We start from the raw sequence: 24,003 nt of genomic DNA, 5'->3' as shown, positions 1-24,003 counted from the left end.
AATGCAGTCGCGTCATCCGGTGGCATCCCCATTGTTGTGGATCCAGGAACTGCCTGTACACATTTACCACTTCAGACGTCTCTTGATGCAGTAGCCGTTCGAGCCTTTATCTTGAACAAACTGGTCACAATTTGCTCTATTTATATACCTCCTCAGCACCAACTTAGTAAACGAGAATTCCAGACGTAAATTGATGAACACAGGCAGTTTGTTTTCTGGTGACAGACAGCACACAATAATCTCTATTGAATTGCCGTCCATGTGTCACCTACTATTGTAAATATCTGAACACTTCGTTTGTATACATTTGCATACTTTTACTCTGTTCACCCCACCATGGCTTTTGTTGTAGAATAAAACTGTAGAGGTTTGTGGTGTCTCGAATTGGCGAACGGGCGCCACGCCACGCTCTTGGAGTGAACGGATACAGCATACACGGTCGGAACAAACCAAACAACATATTTATTTAACTAATTTTAGAATGACAATATCGTCTGCCAAATTATTATAACATTACTGTGGTCATATGCTAAGCAACCTCACACATTATTCCAAACCATGACAAACACAATAACGCCCAAGGCGGCGTCGCCACCGCTTGACTTACCATGAGGTCTCCCGATGCGCAACCCGCAGTGTCACGCGTTGGGGATCCATGCTAGAGACAGCTGTTCGCGGCAGCATCCACGCAGTCACCCAAGTCAAACATTACGCGACGCTTCCCCTCCGAGCCGTGAACGCGCTCTTGCGTGAGCATCATGAACTCCCGTTGCCCCTCGTACGCGGCGCCATTGTAATTCTCAAGTGTATTCTTGTGTTTTTTTCTTCAGCAGCAGTTGCAGAGCGAGGCTGAGGCTAGCTGTTGCCCATTGCATGACGTCTTTGTATGCATGGGCGACAACCGACTGCCTTTGCAGACCGGTATATAGGGTGAGTTAAGGAGAGGAGGATGAGGGGATCTGAGACGTGCCCGCGGCCATTTAGCGGCATTCTGCCACACGGCCACACCCTTTTGCTTTTTCTGCTCTGATAACGGCGTGTGGCGATAGATGGCGCCACGTGCGGGTGCAGCATGCGGTGCGCGCACGCCGAGGGAGCGCACTCTTGTCCGTGGTCGGCGCCGGGTAAGCACGTGTTTTCTTTTGTCCGCGTCCCCTTTGGGAATCGCTGGACTGAAGCCTGCCTGGGGTTGCCTTGGGCACCTCGGCAGGCGTTTTTACTTGAGTGCTAGCTTCGGTACCGTTCGCTAAGCCCACAGCGGGTGCCTAGTGCTTGAAGTGGTCGTACCACACCGAGCCGCACTTGCCGTAGGCCTACGCGTACGAGGTTTGCCCTAACACTCGCGACCAGGCCCAGTGGACACCGTGAGAGTGCGTAGCATAGCCGCGAGGGACCTTTTCCGGACCGGCGTGTCAAAGCTCGCCATTGCCAGCTGCGACGTGCTCGCGGTTTTCCCCTTATTGTGAACGTCCACGTGCGGGTGTCTTTGCTACCCGCGTCCCGGAGCAGACGTTGTACTATTGTTCGGGGTGCCGCCAGAGGCAATAAAGTGTTGTGTATTTTGTATTAGAACACTGTCTGTTTTGCCGCACCGCGCAAAACGCCTTATTAGTTAAGCGCGCGCGGAGCGGCGCGCTACACGCAAGTAGGTGGTGAAGTCGCGGCCCTGTGGCTCGCTAAGTGTGAACCCGCGGTGATCATTCGCTGCAGTTAGTAGCGGGGTCACCATATTGTATATACCACCGCATCAACTTTTAACCGTTCATGACCTCGAAAGCCTAACAAGACCACTGCCACAGCCATTTATTTTGTCGGTGATTTTAACGCTCATTGTATTCTCTGGGCAGCCAAAGAACTCACCAGAGAGGGCATGTTATTGAAGATTTCATCCTTTCGACCAACATATGTCTTTTAAACTCTGGGGCACCAACATTTCTCGCCTACCTCCCGCAATTTTAGTTGCCTTGATTTAGCGTTTTGCTCGCTGTCCCTTTGTAGTGATTTTAATTGGGAAGTATGAGACACATCTTATGGAAATGATCACCTACCTCTCATCATCAAAATCACCTCTACATCACCCATCGTCAACCGTAAACCCTGTCGCTGGTTAATACAGCAGGCCGCCGGGCAGTTTTACTAAGAATGTTAAGCTTGAAAATGTGGTCTCACCAGATCTCAGCATCGATGAGATGAACGAACAACTAACCAAAACGTTGATAACAGCGGCTGAAAAAACGATACCCCAGTCTTCAAGTCACGTACGAAAGAATCGGAAGCCTTGGTGGACACCGGAGTGCGAACGAGCAGACTTCTTTTTACATGGAAAAAGCCAAATGGTCATCATGCTTTCGTCCATCCATCCCTTTTCATTCGCTTGTATGAGGACACCTGAAGGGAAGCAGTCCTTCGGCAGCGTCTTTCACCTAAATATGAGCATTGGTATAGTTTGGTTCCATTGGCACAGCAAGCAAGGACAAATGTAAAATGAGATTTTTCATGTCCTGTTGTTCGCAGCAGCACCGACTTGTCACCCTTTTGCGCAACAGTTCGTCCGATCAGAATGTCAAATGTCAATAGAATTTAGTCTATGTTGACAATGTGCTTCTCCGCGATCTCATTTTCGTCCACTTGCTTCTTCACGAACGCCTTGAAGTTATCCAGCTTTTCAGTGAAGTCTTCTGGCAGCTTTCGACAAAGCGTTGTGTGCGCTCTGATGCTCAAATAGTTGTGCTTCATTCATCTGAGGCACCAAGAAGGTCCACTGGCAAAACTAACAGCGCCCGTCTCCTGAGCCCACGTGCTCGCTTTCAGGCGCAACTGCACTGTTGACAATCCCCTGCCTTCAGCACGTTGTTCTAATACCCACGCGTGCAGGCGGGCTTCAAGTTGAGGCCATAGTGCTTCTCATAGCCTTCAGCTTCTCCTCCGACTTGCGCGACAATTATTACTGCTCAACTCGGTCAAATTGCAAATCTAACACATCAATTCAATATTTGGCTTGCAAAGTTTCTTTTTAGGACTTCGATGTTACTGTGGCATAATCACGAGGGGCAAGCACTTCTGTCAAGTTCGCCAGCCTAGTGCATTTTGACAACTACACACGCACACTAGTCGGCGCAAAAGTCTAAAAAATCACTACGTTGCCTAAATCGGCAAATTCAAATAGATTCTGAAAGTTGAGCGGCTGCACTAAGTACTAGAAAGTGCTGGGTGCACACGAAAAAAATCTAACAAGCCAAAATTGATGACAGAGAGGCGTCGATCACCGGTGATCGATTTGAATAGGCGTGCTAAGGAAAGAGTAAGGGAAGAGCCAGCTGAGACATTGAATTTGAACACGGAGAAACGCTCTTTCCAAAGATTCCAAACAAACGGCACTAGAGGCACCATTACAGAGCTCAGATTTTTCAAAAATTGGGTGGGTTTTTTTCGCGATTTCTGCAACAATTCTCACCGCTTTGGCAAGTGCAACAAATTTTCAAAAGCAGGTCTGGCGGTTTTAGTGGAAATATTTCGGGATTGGATAGGAGGGCTGCAGATACTGAAAAAGTGATTTTCAAGAAATCAGTTTTTTCGCCATTTTTTTTTGCACTACGAAAGCCGTGTTTTCCTTAAAAAAAAAAAAAAGGCTCTAGAAAGGCAGTTCTTTCATGCAGACCTTGCATTTTTTGTTGGTTTGTTGCTCACACTTCTAAACCACTGTATTTTACAGGACACAGAGTTTCCAGGAGTGGTGGCCCGGCCCATTGGGGAGTTCCGCAGCACTGCAGACTACCAGTATCAGCTGCTACGCTGCAATGTGGACCTTCTCAAGATCATCCAGTTAGGCCTCACCTTTCTCGACGAGCACGGAAACACACCCCCAAATTATTCAACCTGGCAGTTCAATTTCAAGTTCAGTCTCACGTGAGTGCCAGTCAGATAAGTGACATTCATTGTCTGTTGACAATAGCATTTCGAGTGAGCACCAATTGAAACTGCTGCATTTACTTGCATCTTAGCTGGCCTCGATTCTAGGCAGATTTTAAAAATTTGCCGGGCGAAAATGATATTCTCGTGCTACACGGTACCAGAAAGTAACATTGCGTTCTTAATGTCGTTGGACAGTGGCACAAGGGACACGGTCATAGTGTCTATGAAGTTCTGAAGGCACTGTATTTAGTGCTCAATAAACCTGGCTTGATGATGCACAGTTATGCACAATTGCAGATACTGTGCAACTTTTCCTTGAAGGTAGCATCACTCTGAAGATGAAATCAACCTTTATGGTGCAAGAGTTCAATAGCGACGCTAGGTAGTAGGCAGACAGCCGGTATGGACGCAGATACTCGAGCAGTTCAGCATCTACTGCTCGTGCACACGCTTGCGCTTGCGCGTCGCGTTCGTGAACCTCAGGTGGCACATGAGATGTGTGGTTTGGAGGCCGAAACGAATAGTCAGCGTGTCTTGGTGCGTTCACTGTGAAGCGCCGATGACATAGACGTGCAACGTGGCCTGGAATTCCGCAAAAGTAACATATGGGCCGGCTGTCAGCAGTGCATCAAGGACTTCCGGCGTGCTGCTGTGTAGCTGGAAACGGCGCGGTGGACGGTCGCACAGGTTGTGGCTTATACAATGGCAGATGAGGCAGAAGCATTGCTGCGACGGTTGCATAAGTCAGTGGCGCGACAACAGGTGTTGGTGGAGAGGCCGACGTAGGTAATGGCAACGCCTCGGAGACTTGCTCCTGAATAGCCTGTCTGATGGTCGGCATTAGGCGGTTCGTTGGTGCTTCGGTGGTCGGCAGATACGAGAAACGCGAAAGCCGTCGTGCGACCTCTTCGCGTACATATTCTTTTATCTGCTCCAGCAGGGTGCTGTCACCACCGACGGCCAGGGCAGGGTCGTCTGCTGTCGTCGACCTCCGAACTGATGCACGTTATTTGCGAATCTCTTCCAAGCTCTGGTACAAGGTCACAAGTTCGGATACGGTACTTGCGCCCTTCGGCAGCAACATTTGAAAGGCATCATCGTTTATGCCATTCAAGATATGTCTCATCTTGTCCTGTTCGGTCATCTCGTGTTTAAAGCGCCAGCATAAATCGATAACATCTTCAATATAGCTTGTGATGCTTTCGCCCTGCCTTTGTGCACATCCGCGTAGGCGCTGTTCAGCACGCAGCTTGCACACTGCGGGGCGATCAAACACAGCTGCAAGGGTGGTCTTGAAAGCGGGCTAAGTGGTAAATTCAGCACGGTGGTTTGTGAACCACAGGCTGGCGAGGCGACGTTTTTGAGATAAACAGGGACATACTCCAATTTCGAGGGGTCGTCCCCTCGAAATTGGAGTATGTCCTTTTCAAACAGGTGCAACCAGTCTTCCACATCTTGGTCCTCGATGCCGCTGAAGAAGGGGGATCCTGTTGGCGCAGGGTGGTAAGCACGATGACCAGTTGAGATTGGGTCGTGCTTTGCTGGGTGGCGCCTTGCTCGGTCATCTGATCAGGAGTTGCTGATCCAATTGGCAGCTTCTGGCTTCGAAGTTCCAGATTTGCGACGCCAGGTAATTGGCAGACGGCCGGTACAGACACAAATAATCCAGCAGTTCAGCATCTACCGCTCGTGCAAAAGCTCGCGCTTCGCACTCAGAGATCGTTTAAGTGGTCATGGCCTTGTGAATTCCCTATATAACGGGTACATTTACTGTAAAAGCCCACAATTAGCCAGGGTTTTCTTTCTACATTTTAGGGTACTCAATTACGTCCCCGTGCTTTTTGCGGGTCCCAAGAATTTTTGACTGCGCTGGGTGCTAGATAGTGTTAGTGACGGTAGCAGGCGTTAGTCATTCAGTCATTCAGCAGCGCATAGGCTGTACTCGTCTGCTTTTAAAAGGAAAGTTATCGCTGCCGCCAAAACCAAACACCATTGGCCACTGTGCTGCGAAGTGCACTTCGGAGTCTACGAGCGCAGTATTCGCGGTTTTTGGAAGATGGTCTTTTTGCTTGCAGCGGCCAGCAAAAAAGTTTCCGCAGACCAAAAAAATGAAGCATTTCCTGACGTGGAACGAATACTCCCAGACTTTGTGTGGGAGCAGCAAGCTGCACATTTCGCTGTAAACATTGAGCCACTACAAGCGAAGACGAGGGAGATTGCCTGAGACAAAGGCATTCAGCCGAAGGAATTCAAAGCAAACTAGCATTGGGTGGCTCTCTTCATGCGGCGGCGTATGTCGATCTCGCAGAAGCTACCAAAGAGCTATGAAGAGCACCTTGTGATGTTTCAAAAGTATGTCATTGCGTTGCAAAAGGCTTTTCAGCTGGGCCAGATCGGCAACGGGAATAAAAAGCCGGTCTACCTGGATGTGCCTTCGGCGCTGACGGTGCACCAGCAAGGCTCCAGGCAAGTTATCGTGTGATCGACTGGGAACGAAAAAACGCAGCTAACTGTAATGTCCTGCAGTACAGTCGGTCGCAAGCTACCACCCTACATGGTGTTTAAACGAAAGTCGCTGCCGAAGGAAGAGAAGTTCCCCCCAAAAAATATTGTCGTTCGCTTCCAGGACAAGGGGTGAATGGCGAATCACTACTGCTTGGCTGAATAATGTCCGCAAGGTGTTGATGGCCCACAGTGCCGCAGGGGTTTCCTTCGAAGCTTGTGCTTGATGGGTTTCGGTTTCATATGAACGATTCCGTAAAGGGACTTGCGCACACAGCTCGTCTTCATCCCGAAAGGCATGACATCACAGCTGCAGCTGCTTGATGTGTGCCTTAAGGGGGGAGGATACCCCGGAAACTGTACTTCTTTACTTTTTAAGATATCTTCATGAAACTATGAGGGCATGTTCGCTACATTAAAACTAGAGAAACTGCAAAGTTTCATGAAATCGTGTTCAGGCGTTTAGAGTTACTGAGGTCTAACTGGGTGCTTCACTTGTGTGCCTGAGGAAAAGCCGGAGGAAATCGCAGGACATACCAGAAGGCTGAAATTTTTTGTGGTCATCCCTGGATAGATGTCTTAGAGTACTAAAGAGCCATTTTTTTTTTTCAATTTTCCTTCCGAAAAAGCTTTATGAAACTTTGAATTTGATGTAGCCAGTAGGTATGACCTTTATCAAAAAATAATCGTTTATTAATTAATGACACCAATTAAAAAAAAAGAAGCTTGTTACACCCTGGCAAAATCATCCAGGAGCAGAATAAAAGAAACGGCCCACAAATCTGATCAGCAGTTCTTGAGAAATCGCTTCCCTCAGCACCTCAACTAGCTTAAAGTCCATTTTGAGAAAACGGGCTTTGAAAGTTCAGCACGTGTTTTCCTCAAAAAGCTCCAGCAAAGTAGCTTGAAGTGTCCTTGTGCACTTTTTTCCTCTTTTGTCTTCCCTCCATCATCTCTAAGTGCCGTTTATTTTTTCAGACGTAGGGCATCTTTTTAAGAGCCAGCTACATCAGTTCAAATTTTTTCGCGTCTCTGGCGTAAATTCGAGTTCAGCGCAAACAGCGTCTCGAGGTCTCGCATTCGCATCGATTTCTTCCTAGTTAAGAAATGCATCCTCAGATGAAGGATCGACGCCCCATGCACGCTATTTGTCCCAACGCAGACGAAGTGCTGGTTCTGGCGATCTTAGCAACAGTCGGTGTCACGCTCGACGGTACCGATTCATAGCATGTGCTGGATCCAGCGATCTCGGACACGCTTGATGTATTCGCGGCTCCAGGTACACACAGTTTGTCGGATTCTGAACTTGTGGCAGCCGACAGCACAGTTTGGCTGGCGCAAGCATCTACGCACTGGGCCTTTGCAGCAGAAAAGCGAAATTATAATTCTCATTCCGCGCTCCGAACTAATGCAACGTCTTACGCTTCGTTGCCGGCATCATGATCAGCAACAAACATACAGGGGACAGAACTCGTGTGAAAATAAAAAAAGGAATAGAAACTGATTGAAAATACAGCGCGAGGCAAAAAGCGGCCCATAAGCAAACGTCTATCGAAGCGAACGGAGCATAGAGCAATAGCGAGACAAGCGTGCCGGTCATGCCATCACTAGGAAGGACTGCTTCCGCTTTCAACGCAGCAGCCAATGGCAGGTAATGGGCGCGAGTTCACACCTCGTGACTACGTTTGTAAAAAACGCTTCTTGGATGGCACGCGCGACTGCGCTCCCTCCTTAGCCTGTCGCCGCTCACAACGCTCGAGCCCACTCCTCACGTCGGCATCATCTCCACACCCGTGTCACCTCTCTCCATCTGTCAGCGAGAAGCCACGGGTAGGCGCGCTGCGCCCTGTCGTCTAGCCGGCCGTGGTCACACGGCGCCGGCAACGTGGACAGCGCGTCGTTTGCTGCGCGATCATGCCGACAGGTGGGACGCCGCCGGGCATGCTTCCCACTAGTGTGCGCGTACCTTTCACTGCCATCGTCGGTGTGGGGGGTTAGCGAAGCCGACCGCGTTCGCGAATAGCGACGTCGCGCCTGGAACACCTACGAGGCGCAAGCCAGGGAAGCCGAACGTAAGCGTCGGCAATGGAATACCAACGACACTTGCAAGGTGCGAGACAGAAACACCAATCGCGTTCGAGAATAGTGTCGGCGTGCGGGTAACACAGACAAGATGCGAGCTGACGAAGCCAAGCACAAGCGTTTCAATGTGTCCCTCCTCCAGTGTCTTTGCATTTCAAACAATAGTTTACTATAGTAAACGCTACACAGAGTTTCGCTTCAAACCGTCCCTCCAGCACCCGCGTTAAAGCCCGTTTCAACCGGGTCAACGCCGTGCGCACCGCTGCTGCTTCGCATCCCATCAGGGCTCTCTTCGGGGCAACGGTTCATACCGTAATTACTCGAATCTAACGCGCACCTTTTTTCCGGTTTAGCGAGTTCATAAATCGCATGCGCGTTAGAATCGAGCACGAACAAAAAAATTTTGGTCAATCTATTGCCATCGCAAAATCCAAAATGGCCGCCCCCTACGTGCGTCGACATGGCGCGTCGGCTATTTCTGCCTATGTGTTTCCCATGTACGGCACTTCGTACGTGTGCTGAGGAGTTCGCCATCTAGTAGTGCATTAGCATCGACGGCGTGGAAGGGCCGACTCCAAAAACTCGAGTGCTCCACGATGTCGCTTTTAAAAGAAAAGTCATCGCGTGTGCAGAAACGGACGGAAATCGGGCCGCATCGCGGTCGTTCGGAGTTCCCGAAACGTGCGTGCGGGACCGGCGGAAACAAAAGCAGAAGATTGTCGACAGCAAAGCTGCTCGCAAAGGCTTCAGTGGACCACAACAGGGTCAGTTTCCGCAAATTAAAGAGCTGCTCGGCGAGTATGTGCTTGAGCAGCGAGCGGCACAGCGGCCCGTGACGACAGAACTGCTCCAAGTGCGGGCTATGCAATTAGTCTTAGAAAAAGGTCTAATGCGGAGCCAGTTTTAAGCGAGCAGGTGCTGGCTAACTAACTTTATGAAGAGGAAAGGCTTTTCCCTCCGAAGGGCAACATGCATATGCGAAAAGTTTTGCGGAGGAGTACGATGAAAAGCTTCACAGTTTTCAGAGGTTCGTCCTAAACTTGCGGCGCAACAACGGCTACCTGCTTGGGCAAATCGGGAATGCCGATCAGACGCCTCTTTATTTCAACATGCCTGGCACCACAACCGTCGAGAAGGGGGTGAAGCAAGTTCGAGGGCTGACATCGGTCCACGGTAAAACTACAGTGACGACAATGCTCTGTTACACGTCAGATGGGCACAAGCTTCGCCCGTACCTCATATTTATATGGAAGACGCTCCCGAAAGGAGTCGTTTTTTTGAGTGGTGTGATCATGCGGGCCAGCGAGAAAAATGGGTGCGCGTTGCAATCGATGTCTTACGTTTTTTTTTTTTTTTCGCGGTGGAAATCTGGTTTGCGTTACAATCGAGGGCGCGGTAGAATCGAGTAAATACGGTAGTTTTTTCTTTTCAAAGCAGCTTCCTGCAGTGTTGTAGCTCTGTGGTTGAACTGCTAGCTGCATGCCATGAAGAATGCGTGGTTGCTATTGCTACTTAAAACCAATTTCGGGATCACGGACAATGCTGATTTTTCATTTCCAACCAATGACGAGGACGCCAACCTTTCTGCAGAACGAGCTCTTTCACGCTGTCCTGTTAAACCTTCGAGCTGGCGAAGACGCAGGGAAACCCACCTAGTTGTATGTTAAGCACAAACGGTGAATCGGGGCGAAGTGGCCTTTAACGAGAGCGTGGTGAGAGCGATGTGCACGTTTTTCCTCCTCCGTCAGTAAGTTTTACGACAGGGGGCACGTAAGTGCTGTGCCCGATTTCGTGACTTCTTTAGGGTGCCTAAGCGAGCGCAGTTTCGCCTGCTCAAGAATTCTTGCTCCGTGCTCTAAGTTCATAATACTTATGTAAGTGATATCACGCTTTAAAGGAGATAATTGCACTTTCATAAGCCGGAAAAGTTACGCCTGCTCAAGAATTCTTGCTCCCTGCTCTAAGTTCATAATACTTATGTAAGTGATATCACGCTTTAAAGGAGATAATTGCACTTTCATAAGCCGGAAAAGTTAGACCTCGATCTGGTCAAAAAGTGACGGAAACATGTTCAGACTCAAAGTTGCTAAAAAATGCATCTCGAGGAAACTCGTTTTAAGCGTGCAAATGAAAGTTTTTCGTTGCGGGAAAGATGTGATTTTTGAAATGATTGCTTCCATTATGAGATATTTGGAACTATGGTTATTTTCAGCATGTGGCTTTGGTGAACTCCTCATGTGAGGTGCAATGGCAGGAACCCAGGTGACGTTCCGAAGTGTTCTGTCTCGGGCGAGTGTGCTATTCATGGATTTGAATAATATTACCGCTGCACATATGAAAAAGGAAAAGATAAGACGTCGTGAAAGGTAGCTTTTGAATAGCATCTCCCTTTAAATGCCAGTGTAGTTTGTTTCTGGTAAGTCCACGATGTACCCGCATATACTAAATTTACAAGAATGTGTCGATTCACCTCATAACTCTTGGTTTAGAGCCATAAAATGCAGCATAATAAATTACTCAACCGTTTTGCATGAAATCTGCCTAATTTTAGTTTTCCGGCATTTCAGGCTCTTGTTCCTTTCTGCAGACATGCAGGAGTCCGATTTGATGGCTTTTACCAGTAGCATGGTGTGGCAACATTGTTATAAGTGGGTTTGATTGTGGCAACACGAGTTAATTTTTTTTGCTCCAGGGAGGACATGTACGCGCAGGATTCCATTGACCTGCTTACCAACTCCGGCATTCAGTTCAAGAAACACGATGAAGAGGGCATCAATCCGTACGAGTTTGCTCAGCTTCTCATGACATCGGGAGTGGTCCTGTCGGACAATGTCAAGTGGCTTTCCTTTCACAGGCAAGTGCACTGTCCTTGGGTGAGGCGATGCTGATGCAGACTTTACCTCTGTGCGCAGTGGATATGACTTTGGCTACATGCTGAAGTTGCTGACGGACCAAAACCTGCCCGTGGATGAGTCAGAATTCTTTGAGTTGTTGCGAATCTACTTTCCGGCCATCTACGATGTGAAGTACCTTATGAAAAGTTGCAAGAACCTGAAAGGAGGCCTGCAGGAGGTGGCTGAGCAGCTAGAGGTGAGTTGTGGTTGGTTGGTTTGCATGCCAGGGCTACCATGTGCTCATATACTTGGTGCAGTCAAACTTCATTAGTACATTCTCCACTTTAGAAATACTAACAGTAAACACATACAGTCGAACTTTGGTTATACTTCCCCCGGATTCGTGACGACTCTCATTTTACGACAAATCGGTTTGGTCCTGGCAAAGTCGTCATTGAAAAAATGTATTCAAAATTTTGGTTATTCTCGAGTCCAAATTAGCACTCACCACCTAGCGGCCATGTCTGGAAATGGCGCTACCGGTGTCAACCCTGAAAGGAGACATAATGCTACGTTGTGCGCATTGAGAAGTGGCCGCATAGTTGTTTTCTTTTCGCCACGTTGCATGTGCGAGCCCGAAAAAGAAGAAAGCGATGTCCAGAGCATCGCAGTGTATCACCACGGTCGCTGGATAAAAAAAAACAAGGTGTGGCCTGTTGCATCACGTCGCCGGCGATGCGCGAGCGCGTCTAGGTAGAGTTGACAGTTTTGGCTGCTTTTTGGGGGAGGGCGCTGATGCTCCAGCCGTCAATGAGGATGGCACTTCATGTTTCAATGTGGTTGCGTGAGGATTTGTGCATATCCGTTTCTCGTGCTTTTTTTTGCGTGTGATCGTGTGTGGGGGGCAGTTAGTCTCATGTTTTCTGTGATCAAGTACGATTCTTTGGTGCGTGCATGTGTAGCGGATGGTTTCTTTGTGGTATGACACCGCGAAGCTGTTCTGTGCCGCTGAGCATCTCGAATGCTAAAAAAAGACGCTACGTCAAAGTACAGCATATTCCCCTGCGATCTACAGCTTCAAGATGCATATTATTCGTAACACAGCATTTATTTTTGTCACAAACGAGCGCTGAAGCAGACGCAGGCCGCCGCCTCCAGACAACGGCATCAAATCATCTTGACACACATTCCCTTTATGGACACGCACAAGGAAACAAGAAAACAAGCATTAAAAGTCCCCAAGGCATGCCCTTACCCTCTACACACGCGACAGCCAACCAGCAAAGATGAGAAAAAATCGACATATCAAAGTTGGGCTTCTCTTGGAGGCAACAGTTTTCGCAGACGAACCAGCAAGACGAAACACTTTTCCCGGGTTGCCGCTTTGGTGTGTGCTGCACGCAGTACAATTACTTGGAATGTTTGCAAAACCGGGAAGGATCCAAACTAGAGATGTCGGAGGGTGGGACAGGTGGTGAACATCGGCCAAGTTGTGATGTTCGAGCGGTGTGAATGAGTCGTGTAGTGCAGCCAGTCGATATTGAAGAATCGAGTCGTGACGCCGCTGGAGTACTTTGTTCAAAAGTGTCGCCGGGACGATGACCAGTGCTGGAGTTCGTTTCAGTGTTTCCTTGAAGAGAAATTTTCGAGACATGTTTGAAGAATTGTGGAGCACACGCGTGTGGTGAATATTTGGGGCCTCTAAGTGTTTTTGCAGAGTTACCGTAATTACTCTAATCTAACGCACACCTTTTTCCGGTTAAGCAAGTTCATAAATCACATGCGCGTTAGTATCGAGTACGAACAAAAAAAATTACGGTCAATCTATTGCCATCGGCAAATCCAAAATGGCTGCCCCCTACGTGCGTCGGCCATTTCTGCCTATGTGTTTCCCATGTGCGGCACTTTGTACGTGTGCTGAGGAGTTCGTCATCTAGTAGTGCATTAGAATCGATGGCGTGGAAGGGCCGACTCCCAAAACTCGAGCGCACCACGATGCCGCTTTTAAAAGAAAAGTAATCGCGTGAGCAGAAACGGACGAAAATCGGGCCGCATCGCGGTCGTTCGGAGTTCCCGAAACGTGCGTGCGGGACCGGCGGAAGCAAAAGCAGAACATTGTCGACAGCGAAGCTTCACGCAAAGGCTTCTGTGGACCACAGCAAGGTCGGTTTCTGCAAATTAAAGAGCTGCTCGGCGAGTATGTACTTGAGCAGCGAGCGGCACAGCGGCCCGTGACGACAGAACTGCTCCAAGTGCGGGCTATGCAATTAGTCTTAGAAAAAGGTCTAATGCAGGGCCAGTTTAAAGCGAGCAGGTGCTGGCTAACTAACTTTATGAAGAGGAAAGGCTTTTTCCTCCGAAGGGGAACATGCATATGCGAAAAGTTTTGCGGAGGAGTACGATGAAAAGCTTCACAGTTTTCGGAGGTTCGTCCTAAACTTGCGGCGCAACAACGGCTACCTGCTTGGGCAAATCGGGAATGCCGATCAGACGCCTCTTTACTTCAACATGCCTGGCACCACAACCGTCGAGAAGAAGGGGGCGAAGCAAGTTCGCGTGCTGACATCGGTCCACGGTAAAACTACAGTGACGGCAATGCTCTGTTACACGTCAGATGGGCACAAGCTTCGCCCGTACCTCATATTTAAATGGAAGACGCTCCCGAAAGGAGTAGTTTTTTCGAGTGGGGTGATCGTGCGGGCCAGCGAGAAAAATGGGTGCGCGTTGCAATTGATGTCTTACGTTTTTTTTTTTTTGCGGCGGAAATAGGGTGCGCGCTCCAATGGAGGGCGCGGTAGAATCAAGTAAATACGGTAATGATGCGTGAGATTGCATTTCTAGCGTGGTAAGTTTGTTCACTTTGTTTTAAATACCTTCTAAGTGATTTTCTGAGTTGTACTTAATAGCTATAGAGCGTGCAAGTTTGTGTGATGCCTTTGCTAAGAATACATATTTTGTTTGTGCCGTAAACTCTTGCTATTTAACTCGGGTCTTTGGACTGTAACCGGTGTTGTTAATGCACTAAAAGAACCTGCATTTAAATTATGTGTGTTTTCACTGTGCGTTTCGGTGGGCTGATACGTGAACCCTTGAAATATGCCCGGCGATTGCCTCTCCGTGAATGGAATCACTGACCCCTTTTCACTTCGGGTGAGTCCTACGAGCAGTATTCATGGAGCGTGTTGAGGCCTATACTCCACAAATTATTGGCCCTCCTAGGGCAAACTGTTCTCATATGTGGCGTAATAGGTACTCCTAATAACGGGTCAGAATCGAACCTGTGACCCTGTGATGTGCAGCTAGGAAACACGTTGTATACGCCCTGCTGTGGCGTGTAGAAATTTGTGTGAAAGCCTTTCTCCTGGGAGAAGTGGTGGCACCTGGGTGGGCACAAGGTGAACTAGGCCTGTCCCGCTGCTTATGGCGGCACACACCAGACAGCGCCTCCAGCGGCTGTAATATAGCAATGCGTGGCATCGTGGTGGAAAACATGGCAACATATCGTTTTATCATGTTTTGATGGATGCAGACGGAAAAAGATGCAAATCGGAAACTTGCGCATTGGAATAAAGGTGACGGACACTAGGGTAGTTTGTTCTAATCAATTTACTCTCGACATCATAATTCTCCTCGGTGAGTACACCATAAATAAGCTTGTGTGCATTTTTATCAATATTCGGGCTTCTCTAAGTACGAGGTATAGTTTCGTTTATACTATATAGTACGTATAATTTCGTTTATATAAGCAAGTGCTTTAAGAAATTCATTCTGTTACGTATGTGGCTGTATTCATGCTGGTTTTCTGTGCAAGTCCTAGTCCTACCCATTCTCAAATAAGCTGCTGTAGTCCTTCTCCCCGAATATTATTAAGCTGCAGTAACTCTCCCTCTCCCCCTCCTGAATGTTTTTGATTTTGCGTGTCTGTATAATCACACACATAAACGCGTGCAGAGGTCGCGCATGCGTAATGTGCGCGTATGTAAGTTCGTGCATGTATGCATCATGTCTCATGTCTGTGCATTCTTAGCGTGCATATTGCACGTGCATATATCGTATTTACTTGCATAATCCTCTCACTCGCATAGTTCTCGCACCCTCCACATCGCCCAACAAAAATACGATTTTCTTTTTCCTCGAGTAATTGACGCACCCCCTAAAATTGGGCAATAATGTCTGCTTGTTCCAGTTGATGATGATAGCGTGCACCATGTGACGCCATGTCTAAGGCATTAAGCGTACTATTATTGCTTGGAGATTCAATCCAATTTTGTATGTTGTGTCGGTAATCTTGTCACGTTATGGGGCGATACTGAAGCTACTTGGCTGCTTTCAAGTTGAAAGGGTGTGGGGTCTTGAAATGGCGAGCGAGCTCCACACCACGCTCTTGGAGTGAACGGACACAGCAGACGCGGTCGGTACAAACCACACACATACATTTATTTATCTAATTTAGAACGTCCGCCGAACCGATACATCAATTTTTATCAACACACGAAGTCATCATTACGCAAAATTACCACACACTTAAACAACATAACACAAGAGCACACAAAAGGCGGCATCGCGAACGCTTCACTCACCACGTGGGCCTACCGCAGGCGGCCCGCGGTGCCGTCCACGGCAGACCCACTGGGAGAGGTTAGGTTGGGTTGGGTTGGGTTAGGTTAGGTTCGTAAGGCACATGCCCGCCTCGCACACACTCGAGCGCATAATGAGCGCTCGCTCTTGCCTGGGGGTCGTCGGAGCCACGAGCGTGCTGCCGCTGCTTCATAGGCGGCGGGGCCACTGCAAAAGATGCACGCTCATGCTGAAATGACAAAATCCAGGGCGAAATTTGTAGATTGTTTGTGGCAAAATTTGTTATATCAAGGTTGACTCCTGCTGTTACTTTGTTACATAGAGGTTGCAAATACATGTGCTTCTTTGGAGTAACGGCGGGAAATAGAAACACTAGCTATATCGAGAAATTCGCTATATGGAGGTTTGTTATAAGCAGGTTTAACTGTACTGCCAACTTGAACAAGTGAGTGTTCGGAAGCACACAACCTTATTCTTTAGAAACCTAATACATGGATTGGCGAACGTAAATAAAGGAGCGCTGCTATTACAACTGAAACTACAATTTGCCTTATCTGAAGATAGACTGGCCTAGGCATAGCTCCATTCTGTTATCAAGTGCCTCGCCGCGATCGTCTAGTGGCTAAGGTACTCTGCTATTGACCTGCGGGTTGCGGAATGGAATCCCAGCTATGGCGGCTGCATTTTCCATGGAGGTGAAAATGCTGTAGGCCTATTTTCTATGGAGGCGAAAATGCTATAGGCCTGTGTGCACAGATTTGGGTGCGCATTAAAAAACCACAGGTGGTCGTAATTTCTGGAGCCCTCCTTTACGGCATCTCTCATAATCATATGGTGGTTTTGGGACATTATACCTCATGTATCGATTTTTTGATCAAGTGAACGGCATGCGTATTTAGCTTTTGCAGCACAACGGAATCCATGGGATACATGCAATTGGCAGCACGAGTTACAGCGTAGTCACCTCGAAAACTGATAAGGCCTTACATGTAGCAGTATAGCAGCGCAGCACAAAAGTGCTGCCACCTTCAGGAGAGTTGAGTCAAATTGGCCCAACTGTTGTCGGGTCTTGGCTGGTAGAGATCCACCATTCGAGAGGGTGTCGCCCTTTCTCGTGACCTCTTGTTCTTGGCCCACTACACATGAGAAGTTGCCTAGATAGGTTCTTCAACTTGAAGTAAATTTAATGCAGTTCGCTGAAGAGCCTCGATGTTTGCTTGCATAGCGCAACTATTTACGCTGTTTTTCCAGTGAAACCCTTTTTGCCAATGGGGATGAGGCAGTCCTTTCCTTTCGACTTCGGCAAAGCAACACGATCGAACAACACAATCAAGAAACTTCTGCACAGTGCCAAACGAAAGTGCCGCGCTGACCCCGTTGAGCGTAGCCCTCCTTTTTTTTTTTTTTTTTTCGACCATTGTTGTCAGCACACGGAGAATTTTCTGGAGATCTGTATACAAGGCAGTATGCCGTCCGAAAGAAAAAAAACTACCTTTACTTGAATCAAACATCATCCGAATATTTATGAGAGCAAAGTATGAAAGTGCGTTTTCCCTAGGTTGACAATTAGAAAAGTAAACATACAAGATGTCTTCTTAGAATCGAAAATTTATTCTCCTGGATGTTCGTAAGCTTTTACATACACCTCGACCACAGGCGAATGTATTCAGGGTCATTACCTAATAAAGCTCTATCCACGCAGAGTAGATTCAGCAGGCTGAAAAGCTGATAATTTCACGTTTGGAAGCTTTTTCTGGTGGATATACAGCTGACCTCCTGCCTTTAATGCACTCGCAGTCACAGGCTTGCGCACGCGTAAGGGAGCGATTTAGGTCTTTGTACCATGTAAAATTACGTTCACTTGACATCAACATTCATAATAACAGCAAGACATCACTAGTTACAGTTCACAAGCTAACAAATTACAACACACACAGCTCAGTCACGCACAAAGGCATTCTACACGAATTCGTGGTCCGTCGCCATTATGCGGCAGTGATGACACTGCTGATGGGAGGGTGTTGGCAATGCGGTTTCAGTTTTGTTTTGACACGTAGGCATTTCTCAGGCTGTATATCGGTAAAAAGATGCGCGTTAAGTTCGATTATTTTTTAGAATTGATAATAGACTCGCTCGCACCTCCTCCAACTAAGTAATGCAGCCATTAGCTACTACTGGCAAGAATAATTTATTTTACCTTCCTTGCAGAGGCACGAGGTTGTGCTGTGAGCTTATTCAGGAAGTCTGTACCAGTTTTTTGGGCAAGGTTGAGTGTCGCTGCGTGTAATCATAGTTTTTCGATGATATTTTTCGTGGCACTCTGAAGGTCGTACAACCGCCCCGCCGCGGTGGTCTAGTGGCTAAGGTACTCGGCTGCTGACCCGCAGGTCGCGGGATCAAATCCCGGCTGCGGCGGCTGCATTTCCGATGGAGGCGGAAATGTTGTAGGCCCGTGTGCTCAGATTTGGGTGCACGTTAAAGAACCCCAGGTGGTCAAAATTTCCGGAGCCCTCCACTACGGCGTCTCTCATAATCATATGGTGGTTTTGAGACGTTAAACCCCACAAATCAATCGAACCCTAGGTGGTCGAAATTTCCGGAGTCCTCCACTACGGCGTCTCTCGTAATCATATGGTGGTTTTGGGACGTTAAACCCCACATATCAATCAATCAAGGTCTTACAACCGGGGTTCCACTGTAGCTGCGACGAATCCTCGACAGATTCTCATGGAGACTAATGCATTTGTGGACCGCTTAATTCTTTCGTTACTGCGAGACAATGATTATTTTTCATGTCTTGGGAAAATAGTTTTTGCTAGTTTGAAAAGTACTCAAGCACATGCTGCAGGATACCAATTTTTCACGTTGAAATGCTCTTCCCCCTTCCAAAAAAAATACATGTTTTTGGGCAACAAAACTATTTTGCAAAGAATGAAAATATCAAAAGTGTGAAATTTCTGGTTGCCAGCTGGTAAGCAGTGTAATAAAGACACATTATATGCAAAAATATTGAAAACGAAGAAATTCAGAATATACATTTTGAAAAATTTGAAGACCAAGGAACAGTATAAAAAATAATAAATTTAGTACAAAGTGTATTTATTCATGTAGACAAATAAAATCAGAAGAGATTCTGTTTTATTACCTATGCCATGCAGCGATTCATTGCATGATTTTTCGTGAAGCAGGAGTAACTCTTGCACTTTTCACAGTAGTAAATATTTGTTTTCTCGCTTCTTTTTTTTTTTTGCGATAGGATACTGCAGGTATTTATTTCATTGTAGATGGATGCGCATGATGTGAATAATCCCTCTGTAAATCAGATGTGCAATGAACTTCGCTATTTCGTCTATTGTCACCTCTTTCCATGAGCCAAGTCACTCCGCATAGGTTGGGGTTCCAATATATGCATCCAAGCGTAATTCTTTGCATTTTTGCACATCGTAATAAAAAAAAAGAACAATGCAGTTCTAAAATGCCTCGCACTGCTCCCTAGTCAGGGCCAAGATTTGCTCCGGTTGTCTTCTTGTCGTGAGGAGAACCTCTGCAGCCGAGGCCAGCATACCGCACCCTAGCGACATGCGTACCTCGCACGTAACCAGAGTAGCTATAAAATTGTACACAAAGATCAGCAGCTATGCACTTGCAGTGGTGGAGACAACTTGAGGTCGTAAACAAAACTAACACGAACGGCTGCAGACGTCTCAGACTCACTTTAAACATAGTGCCATAAAATTTGAAGCTGAGGTGCTGACATTGTCGGATTCTTAACATTGTCAGATTTTCGTCGGATTCATTGTCGACGTAATTCACTTCAGGTGCAGTTGCCACACAGTTTAGAGCAGCGCACGTTTTTTGTAGCGCAGGTACACACCCATGCGCGCATAGCTAGGATGCCACAGAAGCTACTAGTGACACTGGATGCGACCCTCAGTTTGATATAACAATACAAGTGAAACCGAAACTGCCGGAAACTGCCAGAGGAAGTACCATAACACTTTATACATGTCGTGGACCTTGAGAAATATTTTTGTAGAATACATTTTTCCTCATTCCTAGCAACAGGCCAGTGCTGGGGCCAAGGGCGTCTCTTCAAATTGACAAGCTTTTACTACCAAGGGGTTCCCACTCCTCGGTCGCTGATGAGTTAACACGACCAAACAAATTATCTGTGCTCAGTGTGTCATCCTTAATTTCGAATGCAATATTAATCGTTATGACAATTTCATTAGGACAAAGAAGACAATTCACAGTATTGCGTACTAATAAAAGGGCAGGAGCGCACCTAACTTGGCATGCTGCTGCCCGAGAGAAAAGCAATGGCGAATTTCTTTGAATTACATAGCAGTTGTTCCAATGGTGCTTTTACTCCTTTCATCATATATAGCCTCTACATCATCACTGTCATCAGTTCTAATACACAGGCGTTCTTGTGAAATTCTGATTGGTAAACATATGTACGGGAGGATGTCCTTGATGGAATTACGGCATTTTATTTGTATAACCTTTCTCTTTTTATGTCAGGAAGCCAAGGGTTAGGAGTACCAGAAGAATGTCTGTGTAAACATTCCATGTTCAATAGCTTTAAGTCCATCAGCGTAAGGGTTGCACGGGATGTTATGGTAGACACATTCTATGTGAATCTGCTTGCTTTGCCCCACAGAGCTCTTTTATTGCAGCTTGAACGTATCGGGCCACAACACCAGGCGGGCAGTGACAGCTTGCTTACCGGCGCAGCCTTCTTCAAGATGCGAGAAGTAAGTGCTCCATGGATCCAGACTAGAATTCACGATCACCTTTGCCTCTTGCGTCATTTGCTGGGTCAGCACAAGTAGTAAGGCTGCCAACACAAACCTTTGATGCAGTGGGAAAGTGTGTAGTTTTGAGTCTTGTGGTCCGGATGAGAAAATGTACCAGGGCTATGTGCTGTTCTCTAGAAGATCTGCAGAAACGAGAGTGTTGTTTTGCAATAAAGTGTTAAGTGAAAAAAGCAATATCTACTTTTTGATTCATCTGAATGCCTTGAGTATGTGCATAAAAGAAATTGCACTGCAGTGGTGTTACAAGAGCTTTATTGGCAGAAGTAAAAAAAAAAAAAACCTGTGAAATTGTGAGTGAAATATAGAAGTATATAACTTCAATATAACAAAAGTTGGTAAAATTCCCAATTTTTCTTGCTTGTATTGAAATCTTGTCATTTGTTCAAGTATAAAGCCGTTGCTAGTTAGCGTAATAGGGCATTCAAGGAAAGATGGTTATGATGGTAATCAGTTTTCATGAACACTAAAGCAGGTGTATGTCATTTGATGTGCACCATGGTCATCAATGTAAGCTGTGCATTCATTATGGTCCCTAATTGCACCGCATGCTTTGCACTCCATGTACATGTAGCATGCGTCGAAAAAGAATTTTTCCGGCAAGCAATGGTAACAAATGTGAGTGTTACATGAAGTAGGGCTAGTGCATCGCCTGCTACGGCGGCGCTCCACGGAACTTGCTCACGGCAGCTTTCTTGTTCTTATCAAACTTCAACATTTAATATGCTTCCAGTTGACTTACTGCTTATGTGGATACAGACAAGGTGGCCTGCAGGCTTTACTCAATGGTTCGCTAAGAATAGATGTCCAGCCTATATTTCAGCTGTCTGCATTGCGTTAAAGGGCCAGAAATTGTTACAAAGAGAAATGTGTGCACTTTTGCGATGTAAACATGCTGCCGAAAGAAATTTGCAAATACGTGCTATGATATAGAAGTTACAGGGTGTTACGTTTGGCTCGGCAGTTCGTCTTAGCAGACACCATTGTTCATGAGCCGGTCTGCGAGAAGGCTTTCACTCCGATATCGGCGCCCGGTCGATAAGCAAGACGCTGTCCTGCAGGAGGGCCAGGTAGTTTGCTGTGGCCAGGCTACGAGGAACTTGATAGAAGCTTTGGGAACAACCCTTTTGTTGAACGGGTTCGAATAGCGTGAGATGGCATCGCTGTTGCAGTTCTCATGAAGTCAACCTCTTCAGACAGCCATTGTCACCTACGCGAAGTCAAGACAAAGAACCTTTAGTTCAGAAGTGTGGGAAGGCGTCGCAGTCGAGTTCTCGGGGATCGAGCACCTGGCCTGCCGAGTTCAAGAAACTTCTGGAATCCTGTACCTCAATGGTTTTCAGCCATGGATGTGTCGGGGATCGCTTGTGGACTGGTGGAAGTGATGGGGGACCCCTTGCAGCGCAGTGGGGGGAGGGGGGGATACGTAGGTAAATTAACGCAACTGGAGTGTGAAACGTGTACCTTTTATTCCCACCACAAAATCAAATGAAAGTGCCACATCACTTCATTTTGTACAGTTCATCAATACGTGGCACAGTCACGCTTGAAGAAAAATGCGGATGAATGTCTGGCAAATCATATAAATTGCCTCCCAAATTCTCAAATGGAGGCCCGCAAACCCCTATTTGAGCTGAACGCAGCCATGAACTGCTGCTGACGTGCGTGTCAGCGGCCATCTTCTCCCCAGAGAAGCTCGACTTTCCCTCTCCACCTAACTGTACCCCTTTGCCCTACGAAGTCTTCAAGGCGCGGGTCAGGTGCATCATTGTGTGGTGCGCTCAGGGGGTCCACGAAGCCATTCTCAAATGGAGGCCTGCAGACCCCTATTTGAGAACCATTGCTGTAGCTGAACGCAGCCATGAACTGCTGCTCACGTGCATGTCAGCGGCCATCTCCCAGAGGAGCTCGACTTTCGCTCTCCACCTGACTGCACCCCCTTGCCTTACGAAGTCTTCAAGGCACGGGCCAGGTGTGTCATTGTGTGGTGCGCTCAGGGTACCTATTGGACACTTGCGCCCGTGTTCCTCATCAGCCGAGTGGTCCAATATCTACACCCTTTCTGGTGGGTGGATCACTGAAGCTTAACGTCAGTCACCTGATTCTTGGCAACAGTGGTCACCCCTTTCTTCGGACTGACAGGTACAGGAAACGACGGGCTATACAAGCCAAGACATTTGTAAATAAGAGCTGAATCATTTTACAGTTTCATCCTTCTTCCATCATGTAAATAAACCTTCGTTCTGTCTCCAAGAATGCGTCTCCTCACTGGGAAAGATCGGCTGTGCAGATGACGGAGGGGAGCCAGCTACCGTAAAGAAACCCGCCATACCTGCCATTGAACTTCGAGCCCTTTACAAGGAGTTAAAACATCAATTTCAGCTGGCTTCAAATGTGCGTGCGGCCTTGCCACCCTTCTCCGCCATAGGAAGGCATAGCCACTCATCTCCAGCAATATGACACTACATCAGTGATACGTCATTGCCACGCAGTCAGCATCGCCGACCTGAGCATATGTCATAGTGGTGTGGGGAGGAAGAGCAGTTTGCAGTTTGAGGACCATCCTTCCCCTAGTGATAAAGCTGCAAGACTCCTCTATCTCGGAGGCTTTCATTGTGAACACCGCTTGTTCAGATAGTCTCGGGCTCTACAAAACGGCAGAGGGCAGCACACACAGGAAAATAAAAATACAGACTGCGCTGCCGAAACTGCATCACAGCAGGGCCAAGGTGCCATTTCGTAAGACAAAAGACCAATCAACGACCTTAGTGGTACAAAAGTTGCCCATGAGCATGGTTTCATAACTCTGCATACGAGGGAGGATTGGTTGGGCAAATGAAATAGGAGCAAGAATTGTTTTTCGAAGTGGGGGGTCTGCGCTGCGCACAACACTGTAATATTCAGAAAAGATAATGCCACAGTCTGCTGTAAGAACTGATGATCTTGTTAAGAACTGATGATCTTGTTAAAAAAAGTCTGAGCCTGTTTACTGGCCCTTTAATCCTCCAAGTGTGGGAAGTTGTAGTGAATAAGCATTTGCAGTGTAGTTTTTATAATGACTGCTACTGTTCTAACCGCAGGAGTCTTCCCTACATGAAAAATGGCCCAAAATGTCTGTAAAAGCTTCAAACAAGTTTGCTTACTGGAATACAAACACGCTAAAAAACTGTACTCATGATTTTTACTATTACAGAAAAAAAAGAAAACATTATCAAAACAACAGTACCTATGCTTTACACTGTTTACCACACAAATCCTTGGGGCGGCTATAAATCGAG

The 24,003-nt window shown here is 47.2% G+C and overlaps 2 protein-coding genes across 6 annotated transcripts in view; one reads left to right on the top strand and one right to left on the bottom strand.

Moving 5' to 3' along the window:
• LOC119178116 (CCR4-NOT transcription complex subunit Pop2) overlaps positions 1 to 24,003 on the top strand; it is a 78,649-nt gene that overhangs the window by 34,477 nt on the left and 20,169 nt on the right. For 2 of the 3 annotated variants that reach the window (XM_037429278.2, XM_075882265.1), the window contains exons 3-6: positions 3,713 to 3,906; positions 11,189 to 11,350; positions 11,409 to 11,586; positions 20,588 to 20,665. In XM_037429278.2, the coding sequence (XP_037285175.1) occupies positions 3,713 to 3,906; positions 11,189 to 11,350; positions 11,409 to 11,586; positions 20,588 to 20,665 (612 nt within the window). The remainder of the gene's footprint in view (positions 1 to 3,712; positions 3,907 to 11,188; positions 11,351 to 11,408; positions 11,587 to 20,587; positions 20,666 to 24,003) is intronic. The other variant, XM_075882264.1, reaches the window with a different exon arrangement.
• Positions 15,742 to 24,003, bottom strand: part of LOC119178125 (coiled-coil domain-containing protein 134) — a 54,073-nt gene continuing 45,811 nt past the window's right edge. For 2 of the 3 annotated variants that reach the window (XM_075882267.1, XM_037429296.2), the window contains one exon: positions 20,551 to 20,850. The gene's annotated coding sequence lies outside the window, so the exon portion shown is untranslated. Of the gene's footprint in view, positions 16,116 to 20,550; positions 20,851 to 24,003 lie in introns of those variants that run through there. The other variant, XM_075882266.1, reaches the window with a different exon arrangement.

Source organism: Rhipicephalus microplus, chromosome 2 (genome assembly GCF_043290135.1).
Source record: "Rhipicephalus microplus isolate Deutch F79 chromosome 2, USDA_Rmic, whole genome shotgun sequence".
NCBI classification, from domain to species: Eukaryota; Metazoa; Arthropoda; class Arachnida; order Ixodida; family Ixodidae; genus Rhipicephalus; species Rhipicephalus microplus.
Note: the sequence above shows the minus strand (reverse complement) of the source record. Positions and strands in the feature narration are given on the sequence as shown.